General features: G+C 31.4%; 1 protein-coding gene and 1 pseudogene across 1 annotated transcript; both read right to left on the bottom strand.

The window, feature by feature from the left end:
- Positions 1-214: 214 nt before the first annotated feature.
- On the bottom strand, positions 215-11,320 carry LOC149551113 (heat stress transcription factor A-7a-like; annotated as a pseudogene).
- On the bottom strand, positions 11,088-12,502 carry LOC149551112 (heat stress transcription factor A-7a-like). The gene is made up of 2 exons (XM_089789631.1): positions 12,302-12,502; positions 11,088-12,214 (listed from the first exon to the last, which is right to left on the bottom strand). Exons 1-2 carry the CDS (start codon positions 12,500-12,502, stop codon positions 11,453-11,455), a joined length of 963 nt encoding a protein of 320 aa, XP_089645757.1. The 3' UTR covers positions 11,088-11,452.
- Between the last annotated feature and the right edge of the window lie 911 nt (positions 12,503-13,413).

The following is a 13,413-nucleotide window of genomic DNA, read 5'->3' as shown; positions in this document are numbered from 1 at the left end:
CTCGACAGCCAACAATAGAATTGGTTGCAAGGTGTCCAAAAGGGAATCACTAAAATTAGTAAATAATAACCATTTACTAATTCTTAACAAGTGGTCAAACAGCTGTCCAAACTACCTATAAATAGTGCTCCTATACATAGATAAGGACGAACAGCTGTCCAAGCTACCCATAAATACAACTGCTATTTCCGAGTCAGAAACAACAGCTGTCCAACTAACAATAATTAACAGGTGGCAAAAGTCTCCTGTTTTTACCAACATCAAAATGCGTCTTTTGAATCGTCTCAGCTCTAAAAATCGGATATTGAGTAACTGTTTGGAGGAACGACATCATGTGCTGCGGTTTATGCTCTGTAAGGGCAAAATGCCTTTGCATTTCTTCAAGTTCTCTGTAAATGCTTTCCTGCTCCTTTTTCAGCTGAACAACCTCCATAACAATGGCGTCCTCTTCCTCGTTAAGCGTCTGCGATTCCACTTCAAAATCACATTTTTGACCCAACTGAGACTGGTTTGGACGATATCTCCTTCGACGGATGGTATTCAGTAATTGTTTTTGCCCTCGAAGAAAACATCTGTGTGCAAACTCCCATCTATCAGGATCCACCTTACGAAATCCCTGCACAAATATTAGATCAAGAGTCAAGAAAAAGAGAAAAAAGGGGATTGAAATATGTGTATGAAAGCATAAACAGTGCAAAGAATACTGACATATGTGTTGAGCTGTCGAACGAAGCTCGAAAAGTTGGAGTGTTTGAAATGGAGAGGGAGCAGACGAAGAGAAAATTTGTGGGGATCTTAAACCAAAAAGCTGTTGTTTCCTTCATTCCATGACACAATACCGTCCGTTGACGGATCTTCAACGATAGCGGATGTCTTTCGTAGAAATGGTGTTGCGCCGTCTCTTTTTGAATCTTTAAAAAGGAAAATACAAATTTCCGTCCTCAGTCGGCGTCTGATATTTATTTCACGTTAAATGTCGGTAAAGTCGGTTTGTAAAGTGACAGAAGACGATTCTCGGAGGCCCAAGATTTTTCTGTTACCCTCCGGAAGTCGACTTATTCATGATAATTGTTTCCTAACGCGGAAATTTTTCACCATCCATCAATCAGTCACTTACTGGGTTTGATTTGAATAGTAAGCATGCACACATCGGTCAAATATAAACAAGTATTAGTTTGACTCACAAACTGCAATATCACAATTATATGGTGTGTTTAAAGCCATTTTTTTATAATATGTCTAAAGTATGAAAAATAAATGTACAAGAGCGTCATCTACCATAATAATTTGTTTTCTTATTATATTTGACTTTTATAATTTGTTTTCTTATTATATTTGACTTTTGTTGTAATGTGAGAAATTTTAGTTATATAATAAAATAATTAATGCATATTTTAAATTGAAATATTTATGTCTTCTTAATATTAGTTCTTATCAAACGTGTAATATATTTTTTTTCCACTATTTCTTTTTGAGATTGATTTCAATAGATCATGCACACTCAAACATTCAAGAATCAAAGTACCATGTGAAGTCATTGGATGACTTAAACATCACACACTAAGGCTTGATTCCTAGGCTAAAAGTGCTAATTAGTCAAAATTGACATATTTTTCCAAGCTTAATTTCTTCTTTAGTGTATGATGTTTAAGGTTGGCTCAAGCTCACAGATATGAAAAAACTCAACATTATTCATATGTCCACTAAAATAAGGGAACACAAACAATCAAATTACTCATTTTGACTATAGTACACTCCGTAATCACTCAAAAATGGTCATCTATACTATGAGTCCCCTTTTTAGCATTTTTGTTTAATTTATATATTGCTTTTCTTGATTGAATCCTCAAAAATATATTTATTTGATTGTAACCTATGGTTCGACCACTATATCCTAAGTTCTTATTTAATTAAAAGAACTTGCTCCCTTCTAATTCAATAAAGCCTCTAAAATTCCCTTTATCCTAAGTGTGCACATGAAAGCATTATTCTTATTTAAAAATAAAATAAAAAGACATTTTTGTCTCACATGAGGGGAACACTTTTCTGAGTGAGTGGAATCTTTTATTTTCAAAATAACTTTAATTTTCCTTCACACATCTTTTGCCTCTTGAAGTCAACTATTGATGCTTGTGCACATGGATCACTCAAGATTCATTATCCATCTCTTATTATGCCTCTCTTGCTTCTTGATCTCAACTATCTATTTATTTAGAATCAAGGCTTTCTCCTCATTCTCTCAATATTTTATGCTTTGTACTAATGTTATTCTTTAGGATTTCAAGGTGACTTTGGAGCTTTGAGGAACTTGGAGCATTCTTGCATATACATCCACATACTTTCTTTCTCATAATAGCTTCATGGCATATCTAGTTTAGCTTTCCTTTATGCTTTAGAATAGCTCAAATAATCTAAATAGGAGGCTTGTAACTCTTCATATTTGTTATCTTGGCTTAAATCTTGCACATGATATTAGTTGAGCTTGCATTGCATTATCATATCATTGTGATTGTTGGATATTACCACTCTTGCTCCAATCTTTGAATCTCCCATTTTATGGTGCACCTTGAAAGGGTTGCATATCTAGGTTCGTTTTAGAGTCACCGTACTTCTATTTGCACCTTTGCATGTCATATATAGAGAGCTATAAGCCACCTCTTGAGATGCTCTCTTTCATGGGTATTCTTGAAAATAATCATTTTAGAAGTGTGTCCACATTTTTTATATATATTTTTGGTGCCCAGTGTTGGGCTAGAACCAAGCTTCTAGCTCCATTTTCTTGCATTTTTTGACATTAGTAGTTTAACTTGCTAGTATTTTAGTTGTATTTCTCATTTTTTAAATTTTCAAGCAACTTATTGGATCCAATCAACTGGTTTTGTAGGGATTTTTACTTTGGTTTTTAAGGTTAACCCTTGTACAAATTAACTTGAAGGGAAAAACCCTAGGTTTTTAAAGATTTGATCATATATTCCAAATGGCTAGATATTCAGATTCAAAATTGTTTTTTGCAAGTTAGCGATGGATTAGAGATGTCTTAGTTCAAAATTTAGATTTTTTGGAGCCGATTTGTGTGAGTTATAATTTTTTCTTTATTTTTCATAAAAAAAATTTTTGATTGCAAATTAGTGATTTTTTCAAAAATAGATGGGTAAAAGTACAAAGTTGTGTCACCTTTTAGGTTGACTTATTAGAAGGATTGAATTTGATTATTTCTATCTAAAAATAAGTTTTGTTTAAACATATGATCTAGATAAATTTATTATAGCTAAGTTATATATGGTCTCACACTTTTTCAATTGGAAATGTCTATTAAATGCACATGTTTTATACTAGTTTGTATCCAATTACTAGAGAAATGAAATTATTTTAGAAAATTGGTATTTCAATAACTCTAACTATTTTTTATGATTTTTTTTAATAACATATAAACACTATTTTATAGAGCTCAAAGTCAAGAATATTCTCATATAGAGTTTATAGTATTTTCACAAGATATAGTATATTGTAATTAAAAAATTCTATAGGCACATACTCTAACAGTCGAAATGATGTCAATTTTGAGAAAGAAAAAAATATGAAATAATAAATTAAAAAAAATTCAAAATTCTATTAAATTCTAGAGGAGAGAGTCCTTTTCTAGAATCTATAATTTTTCTTCTAGTTAGAATAGATTTGTTTTGAAAAATGTTGTGAGAGATGAAAACTATTGATTTCAGGTGATTTGAAATTTGAATCATTATAAAAGAGAAAATATAAGTCTAAATCCAATTTTTATTTTTTATCATTCTAACTATATATGCTATTTATAACATAGTCTAAGATCAAAGGGAAATACATTTATTTTCACATAATTTTGTAGTGGGAACTAGACCCCTAATTTTCATCATTGTTTAGCAACTAAAAGATTATCTATAAAAAAAAAGGAAAATACATCAATTCCTATTCCAAATAATTATTAAAAATTATAATCCTAAAATTATTCCATTTCTACACATTTCATTAGTTTACTTCATTTTCAAATTCTAAATAGTAATACCAATTTTATATCATTGAAGTTGAACAGTTATACTTTTGTTAGCATTTTCCTTTACAAAACGGTGATACAGGTTTTTTCTTTTACCCATCTATAGTTTTGGAAAGTTTTGAGAATTCTAAATGGGGTTTGTTCTTTGGGTTTTGAATTTGGATGTCATATTAGGGCTAAATAACTCGATTTGAAAAAAAAAAGTATGTTTTGGGAAATGGGTCCCTAAGGCACAAATTAAGTGATAATCCTAAAATTCTTTCATCATTAGAAAGCTATTTGATTTTCACTATAGGTCTCATCTTTGCATTTTCATTTTTGGGGTTGAAATCCTTGATAGAAAACCAATCTTGTTGATTAGGTCAAAAGGAAAAAAAGAAAAAGAAAAAAAGAGCATTTGGTGATTAGCTTACACTTTATTTTCACAAAGTTCAATACATTAAATGAGTTTCCATTTTGTATGGAAACAACAAGTTCAATATATTTCATTTGAATTTTCCTATTTCTTCATGATTGCATGCACTTGATTGAAGTTTATGAAGGCAACTTGGAGGTCCAAGGAGCAAAAAGTGGAATTTTTTTTTGAAAGCATAAAATCAAGGTGCACCCATTCCAAACATTTTTATTTGTATTTTAGATATTTATCATTATCTTCTCTTTCATTATAAATTATTTCTTATTTTTTATCAACTTGTTTGGTGTGTCTTCCAAACATTAAAAAAAAAGGCTTAAAATAAACCATTCACACTTGGATTTGGGCTTAAAAATAAACCCCTTTGTCTTTTAAGCCCCAAGGTTTTCTTATGTATGTTTTTTTATTGTATCCTTTGTAATGAAATAACATGCACAATGAAAGAGATAATATGAAATATTCTACAAATACATGATAATGAATGAGATTTATAGGCTACTTTGAGGGGGCAAACTCCAAATATCTCTAATGAGAACACACTTCACAATATATCTTGAAATAAGACTTGCAACCTCCTATATATAACTAATTATTCTTAGGTTGAATAGACACAATGCCTTATAACACCTAGGCTGACCTACCTCCCTAAATAATAATATAATAATGATAACATGGCTTAATTAAGGATTAAGATAGCCACAAGTTGACTATTCATAACCTTATGTACACCAATATTAAGGGCATAGCATCCTTGTTAAGGAGTTTGAGGAAAACATAAATAAGGGATATTGATATTTAATTTTTGGGGGGTCTACCTAGAGAAGTGATCTTTCTCTAGGGGATGACATTAACTCCCATGTTTTGATGAAGTATTAATAGTGTGGCTTGAATATAAAGATAGACCTTTTGAAAGTAGAATATTTTTAATCTTTGCTAATCCCCAAATAACTTTATACCTTTGGGAAGTTAAGGTGGAGATTGGCTTACCATTTTCTCTTGACTATTTGGCAATATTCTCTTTCATCTATAGATTTGGGCCTCACATACCTTGTGTATATTGAGGACATCCCCTAGTTAAGCTTGTGCTTTATTGTTTGCTCATGTACCATGCATACTTTAGATTCTTTGTGATGATGCACTTTATTAGTTTTGGTAGTTGTTTTGTTCTTGATTCTTTAAACTAGTTAGTTCATTATAAATCTCACTATTTTAAATGTAGTAGTAGTGCTAGAAATAGTTTGAAGATGAATTTTGTGGTTTTTGATTAGTTTTGTGGGTGTTGGGTTTTGTCTTTCTCTTCACTCTAATGACCTTGAGTACAATTTCCTTTATCGTTTCCTTGCAACTATCTTGTTGTTTTGGGATGAGGGTCCTCTCCCTAGCCACTTAATCTAAATCATTGTTCATATGAGAATCAAATGACCTACTATGTGTATGTGTGTGTTTATGTACACATTTATATAAACATGGAAAGCATGAAATCAAGATGCACCCATTCCAAAACTTATTATTTGTATTTTAGATATTGATCATTATCTTATATTTCATTATAAAATCATTTCTTTCTTTTGGTCAACTTGTTTGGTGTGCATTCCAGACATTGAAAAAAAGACTTAAAATCAACCATTCATACTTGGATTTGGGTTTAAAAATAAACCCCTTTGTCTTTTAATCCCCAAGAATTTCTTATTTATGTATTTTCTTGCATCCTATTGAGGAGTTTGAGGGGAACATAAATAACGAATATTTCCTTTTACTGTTAGGGGGTCTTCCTAGACAAGTGATCACTCTAGGGGATGGCCTCAACTCCCATGTTTCAATAGAGTATAAATAGTGTGGCTTGAATCTAAAGACATACCTCTTGGAAGTACAAATATTCTCAATCTTAGGTAAGCCCCAAATAACTTTATACCTTTGGGAAGTTAAAGGTAGAGATTGGGCTACAACTTCCTCTTAGCCGTTCAACAATATTCTAATGCATATATCAAAGATATCCCCTAGTTGAGCCTGTGCACTTTATTGTTTTCTCATGTACCTTGTGTTCTTTAGATACTTTGCATTGCTGCATTTTATTATTTTGTGTAGTTATTTTGTTCTTAATTCTTTAAACTAGTTAGTTCATGATAAACCTCACTATTTTAAAGGTAGTAGTAGTGCTAGAAATAGTTTGAAAACAACTTTTGTTGTTTTTGATTAGTTTTGTGGGTGGTGAGTTTTGGCTTTCTCTTCACTCTAATGACCTTGAGTATGGTTTCCTTTATTGTTTCCCAGAAACTATTTTGTTGTTTTGGGATATGGGTTCTCTCCCTACCCACTTAATCAAAACCATTATTCATTATAAGAATAAATGACCTACTATGTATGTGTGTGTGTGTGTGTGTGTTTGTGTTTGTATATGTATATGTATACATATGTATATATCTAATTACATACATACATACATACATGTTTACAACTACACACACATATGCATTTATATAGTAGGTCATTTGATTATTATAATGAATAATAATTATAGTAATTAAGTTGGTAGGGAGAGGACCCTCATCCAAAATACATACACATAGATACACATATACATATAGATACACAGACACACAAATATATATATATATATATATAGTACACACACACATATTAGTGTATGTACACATGTATGTGTATGTGTGTACAGACATATATACATACATACATACATACATGTGTGTGTGTGTGTGTACATACATACAGACACACACTCACACACACATAAATAGGTCATTTTATTCTTATAATGAATAATGGTTTTGATAAAGTGGGTAGGGAGAGGACCCACATCCCAAAACAACAAGATAGTTTCTAAGAAACAACAAAGGAAACCATACTCAAGGTCATTAAATCACACACACACACACACACACACACACACACACACACACATATCAATCATAGTAACAAATGATGTTTAAAGAAATTGAAAAATTACATTATAACTTTGAAAGAAGGGATATTTTCCTATCACTAGAAAGAAGCACCTATTAGTGGACAACTTCATATGTATGGTGGAATTTTGTAATGCATACCTACCCTCAATCAATTGACTCAACTGCCTTCATCAAATTCCCACCCATTACTAAATTAGGGAAGGAAGTTTCATATACTAATGAAAATATGAGGATTCTCTATTAGGGATGGTAGGGCCTTTCCTGATATAGGATAAATAAGCCTTTGCTGAAAATGAGAAATATTTATTTCCCTTGTCTTTTATAGTGTACTCCTAGAGAAACATTAATAAACATAAATAGGTAATTTTCTATAGATTATAATTCACAAATGTTTTGTATAACTTGAACTACCCTATTCAATTACTTTAAATTAATTAATGAGATTTTATTGGAAACTATATTGATGAATGATGATGAGTGAGTAAACTCTAAGGAAAGAATGCCGAATGTATCCTCATCCAATCTAGAAATCCCCTTTCTAAATCTAAATGATTCCCTCAATTGATATAATTCCTTAATCTAGACTCTTATCCTCATAAGGAGCACATGCACACATAGTAAAAAGCTAAACTATTTTATACCTATTGCAATATATGTTATTTTATCTTCTTATTTTATTGTACTAGTTAAATTCTCATAGAAATATTTACACATTTTAATGTTATTTAAATGGTTCATATTTCTAAACAATTCTCAAATAGTTTAGGAATAATTATCAAATATCTAGGATGGTTCTAATTATAGAAAATATTTTGTATTACATTGAGGATTACAATTCAATGATCTTATTTAAAAAATAATATAGAATCAACATTTGAAAATAACAAAAGAAGATTATTAAATACTTATTGAATAAATAAAATAATTCTTCACTATATAAAATAAATCTAATGTAAATTGAAATTATCTCTTTAAATAATAAAACAATGTAAATAAATTACAATAAACTTTACATAAATAAAATGCGCATATGCATGAGAGAGATGTGTTATGAAAATAATATAAAATATATCTTGGTATTTTACATATTAAGAAGTAACTAAAATGATGAGGGATGACCCAAGAATAAAAGTTGAAAATCAACAACAAATTACTTACTACACATTGTAACCCCCCCCTTTTCTCAATCTAAAAACCCCAGATATATGTTGGTGTTATTTTAAAAAATGAATAAATTTATATTTACAACACTATAGATTAAAATATTATATTGCACAATTTTTGTTTAATATTATTTAGAAAATTAATATATTTATGAAACACATATAAGTAAAATAGTATAATTTATCCTATTTTTACAAAGAAAATTGATTGAATTAAGAATAAAAAGCATAAAAAAAGTTCTAATGATTATATTAGACATAGAAAAAATAATTACATTCCTCTCAAATCATTGGGTGTTCCAAATAGAGGTTTATCCTAGCTATTTCACTTAGAATCCCATGATTTATTGATTTAGTAAATCTTGATATTAAAGAAATAATTATGTAGTTGACAAATTGAGTATCCTTATGGAATACTTAATTAGCTTGCTCCATGGCCATGACGGGTTTGGAACTGGCTAATCTAAATAGTGTCCTCAATGTTACTTAGACCTAAAATATCATACTTTTTAAATATATTTCTTTAAGCTCTAATCTCCAAGTGAACAAGTAACCATTAAATTATACTTCTTTAAGCTCTAATCTCCAAGTGAACAAGCAGCCATTAAATTATTAGAGAGAAATGCAACCTTTATTTGAAAGTCTATCAAAAGCAATGAATATTGAACCCATCTAAAATCATTGCTTTATTATTCATTCAAGGAAATTGAAACCCTTGTACCAAAAAATGATCCTTTATGCTAATGTCTAATATATTTTTATGAAAATTAATTCATACATGTAATTTACTTCAACAATCCTACTATCTATTGTAAAACAACATACCATTTTGATTGCTTTTTTATATCAAAAACATAGTTTTTATTATGATTTAACCATGTATTTTTCAAGTCAAACTCAATGAATCTTATTTGATAAGTAGCGATTCATAAGATCCTATTACTCATGATAATGAATAGTACAATTGACACTCATTGCATCTAACTAGTGATCATAGAAGTGAAGTGTTTATCATTCCTAGGAGGTTATTTATCATATTACTACCTCAAGTCAAGTGAAAACAACCATGGAGTCTAGTCATGTAATGAAGAGAATGGTGATCACTATATTGTATAGAAAAACAAGGAATAATTGGCCCATCTCCTTTTAAAGTGCAAGGTAGATCAATCACTAGGATTGAGGAGGCTCAAAAATTATGAGCATATAATGATCCTTTCCTAATTATGGAAGATGATAGTGCAAATGTGATTGAAGATTGCAAGATCTAGTAAGAAGAGAGAGAAAATTGCTTTTCACAGAACATAGATAGTTATCTAGCTAATATGCAAATCTTGAGACTAGATCTAAGAAGCAAACACAAAGGGTAAGATGTACCTAGAATATAATCCCAAAAAAATATGAAGTCACCTAGGAAATTTGGGTTGGTTGGAGTCACTCTTGCTTATTAGAATTTTCTTTGCACTATCAAAACCTAATGTGGGAGTCCATGATTTTAAATGAAAGCATGAAAACAAAAACGGTAATTGATTAATATAAACTAGTTTCCAATGAATGAATTTTACATTACAATCATGAGCCCAATAACATCTTTTAGGCCTATCAAAAACTACCATGGAAATGTAACTTCCTAGAAACTATCAAGAAACTAGTTATTTAGTTATTAATCTAAACTAATATCTAACTTATGTAAAACTCCATACGATATTGGGAAGCAAATACAGCATCACAAAAATTTCAAGCTCTAAATCATCCGCGTAAAGAAACGGCGAAGCAAACTCTACACAATTTAGACGTAAGCAACTGCCAACTCACAAGACAGATATTAAACATATAGTGGGCGAAAAACAAACTCAAGGTGTCATCCCATATGGAGACATCTTTTTGCCTCCTTCCAGTTTATTGGTGCATTCAGAATCATGTCGCATAAGCGGGACAAACATTTTTGTATTCTAGCTGCTTATTCCATCTTTTATGGGGAAATATAAAGCACAAATAATCATTATCTAATGCTCAATGTTCCACTTTTACCGATCAAAATTAATCAGCGCACATTATTTGTATAACCAATCCAAATTAAAATTCATCTGAGAGAGTCATGCCATGGCTGTGGCATTGATTAGGTGCCATTCTGAAAAGTCAGGCTTTTACTGTGCCTGCAATGAAAAATTCCTTAGGAGTTCAAGGCTGGTCCAAAACCTTGAGGGATCACACAAACTCTCACAAAAAAATGCAATCTAGAAATATCTGTATATATAAAAAGATCTATATAATTTCATACAAATTCTCAAGAAAAAAAAAGCAATTTAGAAATTTTATGAGGCCTCTCAAACTCGACTAAAACAGCAGCATAATGCACACCAAATATATAGCTGTGGAAACGAATACAAAATAGTCTTTTTAATGCCATTATAGGCGCCTCTGCTGCTGGACTGCTTAAAATTTTCATATTAACAAGTAGTTGTGCAACTTAAAACTCCATTGGAGAACCAGAGGTCTCCTGTCATTGGGCAGAAAAAACGTATGTAAGCTATCAATATCTGAACAGAAAAAAACGCCCAAAATTCAATCTCAACAATAACATAGGACCTAATATTACCCATATAAATATAGTACCAGCTTGACCAAACATAACAATAAGTGCCTAAGCATCTGAGCCAACTTCCGTTGTTTCGCATACGGACAGAGATTGACTCTCCAAACAAAATTTTGAGCACTGAATGTTCTGAAAGAAAATCCACGATAACTTTCTTCTTTACTTGGAATCAATTGATTTGCTGATCTGGGTACCCGGCATTTCTGAAAGAACTTTGTAGTTTGTGAGGGATACTAACGTCACACATTAAGGAAGAAATTAAGCTTGAAAAAAAAAGTGAATTTCGATTATTTCACACTTTTAGCTTAAGAGTCAAGCCTTAGTGTGTGATGTTTAAGCCGTCCCATTTGTAAGAAGAACTTCGTAGTCAGCAGATACCTGATCCCAGCAAATCATGTCATCCAAATTAAACGAACCCACCAAATCATTTTCCGAGCCAACATCAATCGCAAAATCAGCCTTGCCAATGCTGTTCTGTGAGCTCTGATTTCCGTGTGAACGAGTACACATTAACTCTTCAGACAGAAGCCCGTCGGCTATGCTTTCAAAGTTCATCAGAGGCACACAATCTTCAAACCCATTTGGAATAGATGAACTTCTACTCGTTAATCCAGGGTCCACAAACACATCTGGTGTAGTCAAAGCATCTGTTGTAGAAAAATCTATGCCCAATTCAGCCCTTGCTTTTTTCTGCCCCTCACTATGTGGTTGTGGCAAAAGTCTCCTCTTTTTACCAAAATCAAGAAGCCTCTTTTGAAGCGTATCTGCAGCAAAACATGGATTTTGAGTAACTGTTTGAAGGAACGACATCATCTGCTGTGGTTTATGCTCTGTGATAGCAAAACGCCTTTGCATCTCTTCAAGCTCTCTGTCAATAGTTTCCTGCTCCTTTTTCAGCTGAACAACCTCCATAACAATGGCGTCCTCTTCCTTGTTAAGCGTCTGGGATTCCACTTCAAAATCACATTTTGGACCCAATTGAGACTGGTTTTGACGATATCTCCTTCGACGGACGGTATTCAGTAATTGCTTTTGCCCTCTGAGAAAACATTCATGTGCAAACTCCCATCTATCAGGATCCACCTTACGAAATCCCTGCACAAATATTTGAATCAAGAGTCAAGAAAACGAGAAAGAAAGGGGGTTTTATATGAAAGCATAAATAGTGGAAAGATTACTGACATATGTGTTGAGCTGCCGAACGAAGCTTGAAAAGTTTGAGTGTTTGAAGTGGAGAGGGAGCAGACGAAGAGAAAATGTGTGCGGATCTTTAACCAAAAAACTGTTATTTCCTGCGCTCCATGACACAATGCCGTCTGTTGACGGATCTTCAACGATGTCATATGTCTTTCGTAGAAATGGTGCTGCGCCGTTTCTTTCCATTCTCCTTTTTATTGCATTTCCAAATTCCCTTCCTCGGTCAGCGCCTGATATTTATTTCCCGTTTAATGTCGGCAAAGTCGGTCTGTAAAGTGACAGAAGACGATTCGCGGAGGATCAAGATATTTCTGTAACTATCTCGAAGTCGGCTTATTTTCACTCTCTTTCAGCGGTTCTTGTAAAACCTAATAATGAAAAAGAATCTAGAAAGATAATTGTTTCCTAATTCGGAAAATTGTGAACCATCAATCAATAAAAAAATTCCTATGTTTGATATGATTGGCACAGTGGTAAAATATAAACAATGATTATATTATGTCTTTAAAGAGAATTTTTGTATAATATGTATAAAGCATGAAAATCAAATGTACAAGAGTTTCATGTACAAACCTATTACAATTGTAATTTTTTTTTATTATATTTGATTTTTGTTGTAGTGTGAAAATCTTTAGTTATATAATAAAATAATTTATGTATATTTTAGATAGAGATATAACGATAGAATGTAATAGAAAAATAAGATTTATGTCTTATTAAAATTAATTTTTATCAAATGTGTAATCATATTTCAACTATTTCTTGTTGAGATTGATTTCAATAGTTTGTTGAGATTGATTTCAATAGTTCAGGCACACTCAAACATTTAAGAATCAAGGTATGTTTTAATGCAAACTCATAGATATGAAAAAACTCAACATTATTGATGTGCCCACTAAAATAAGGAACAACAAACAATCAAATAACTCATTTTGACTATAGTAAATGATATAATATACTCATGTTTTATAGTAAGAGAGAATTTCTTTTTTAATCATAAACAAATAATAAAAAGACAAGACTTTACCATTTGATATCCATGATTGGGAGAGGAATGAAATACTTTGAGAAAAATGTAATCACATTCTACAAAATTT

The sequence above is a fragment of the Cupressus sempervirens genome, chromosome 6 (assembly GCF_028749045.1).
Source record: "Cupressus sempervirens isolate cs-2001-9-10 chromosome 6, ASM2874904v1, whole genome shotgun sequence".
Lineage (NCBI taxonomy): Eukaryota > Viridiplantae > Streptophyta > Pinopsida > Cupressales > Cupressaceae > Cupressus > Cupressus sempervirens.
The sequence above is the reverse complement of the archived record's forward strand: the minus strand, read 5'-3'. Positions and strand labels throughout refer to the sequence as shown.

Coding starts and splice junctions, on each gene's coding strand:
- LOC149551112 (XM_089789631.1), bottom strand. CDS start 12,502: ATGGAAAGAAACGGCGCAGCACCATTTCTACGAAAGACATATGACATC. Junction 12,215..12,301: donor TTCGGCAGCTCAACACATAT/GTCAGTAATCTT, acceptor ATATTTGTGCAG/GGATTTCGTAAGGTGGATCC.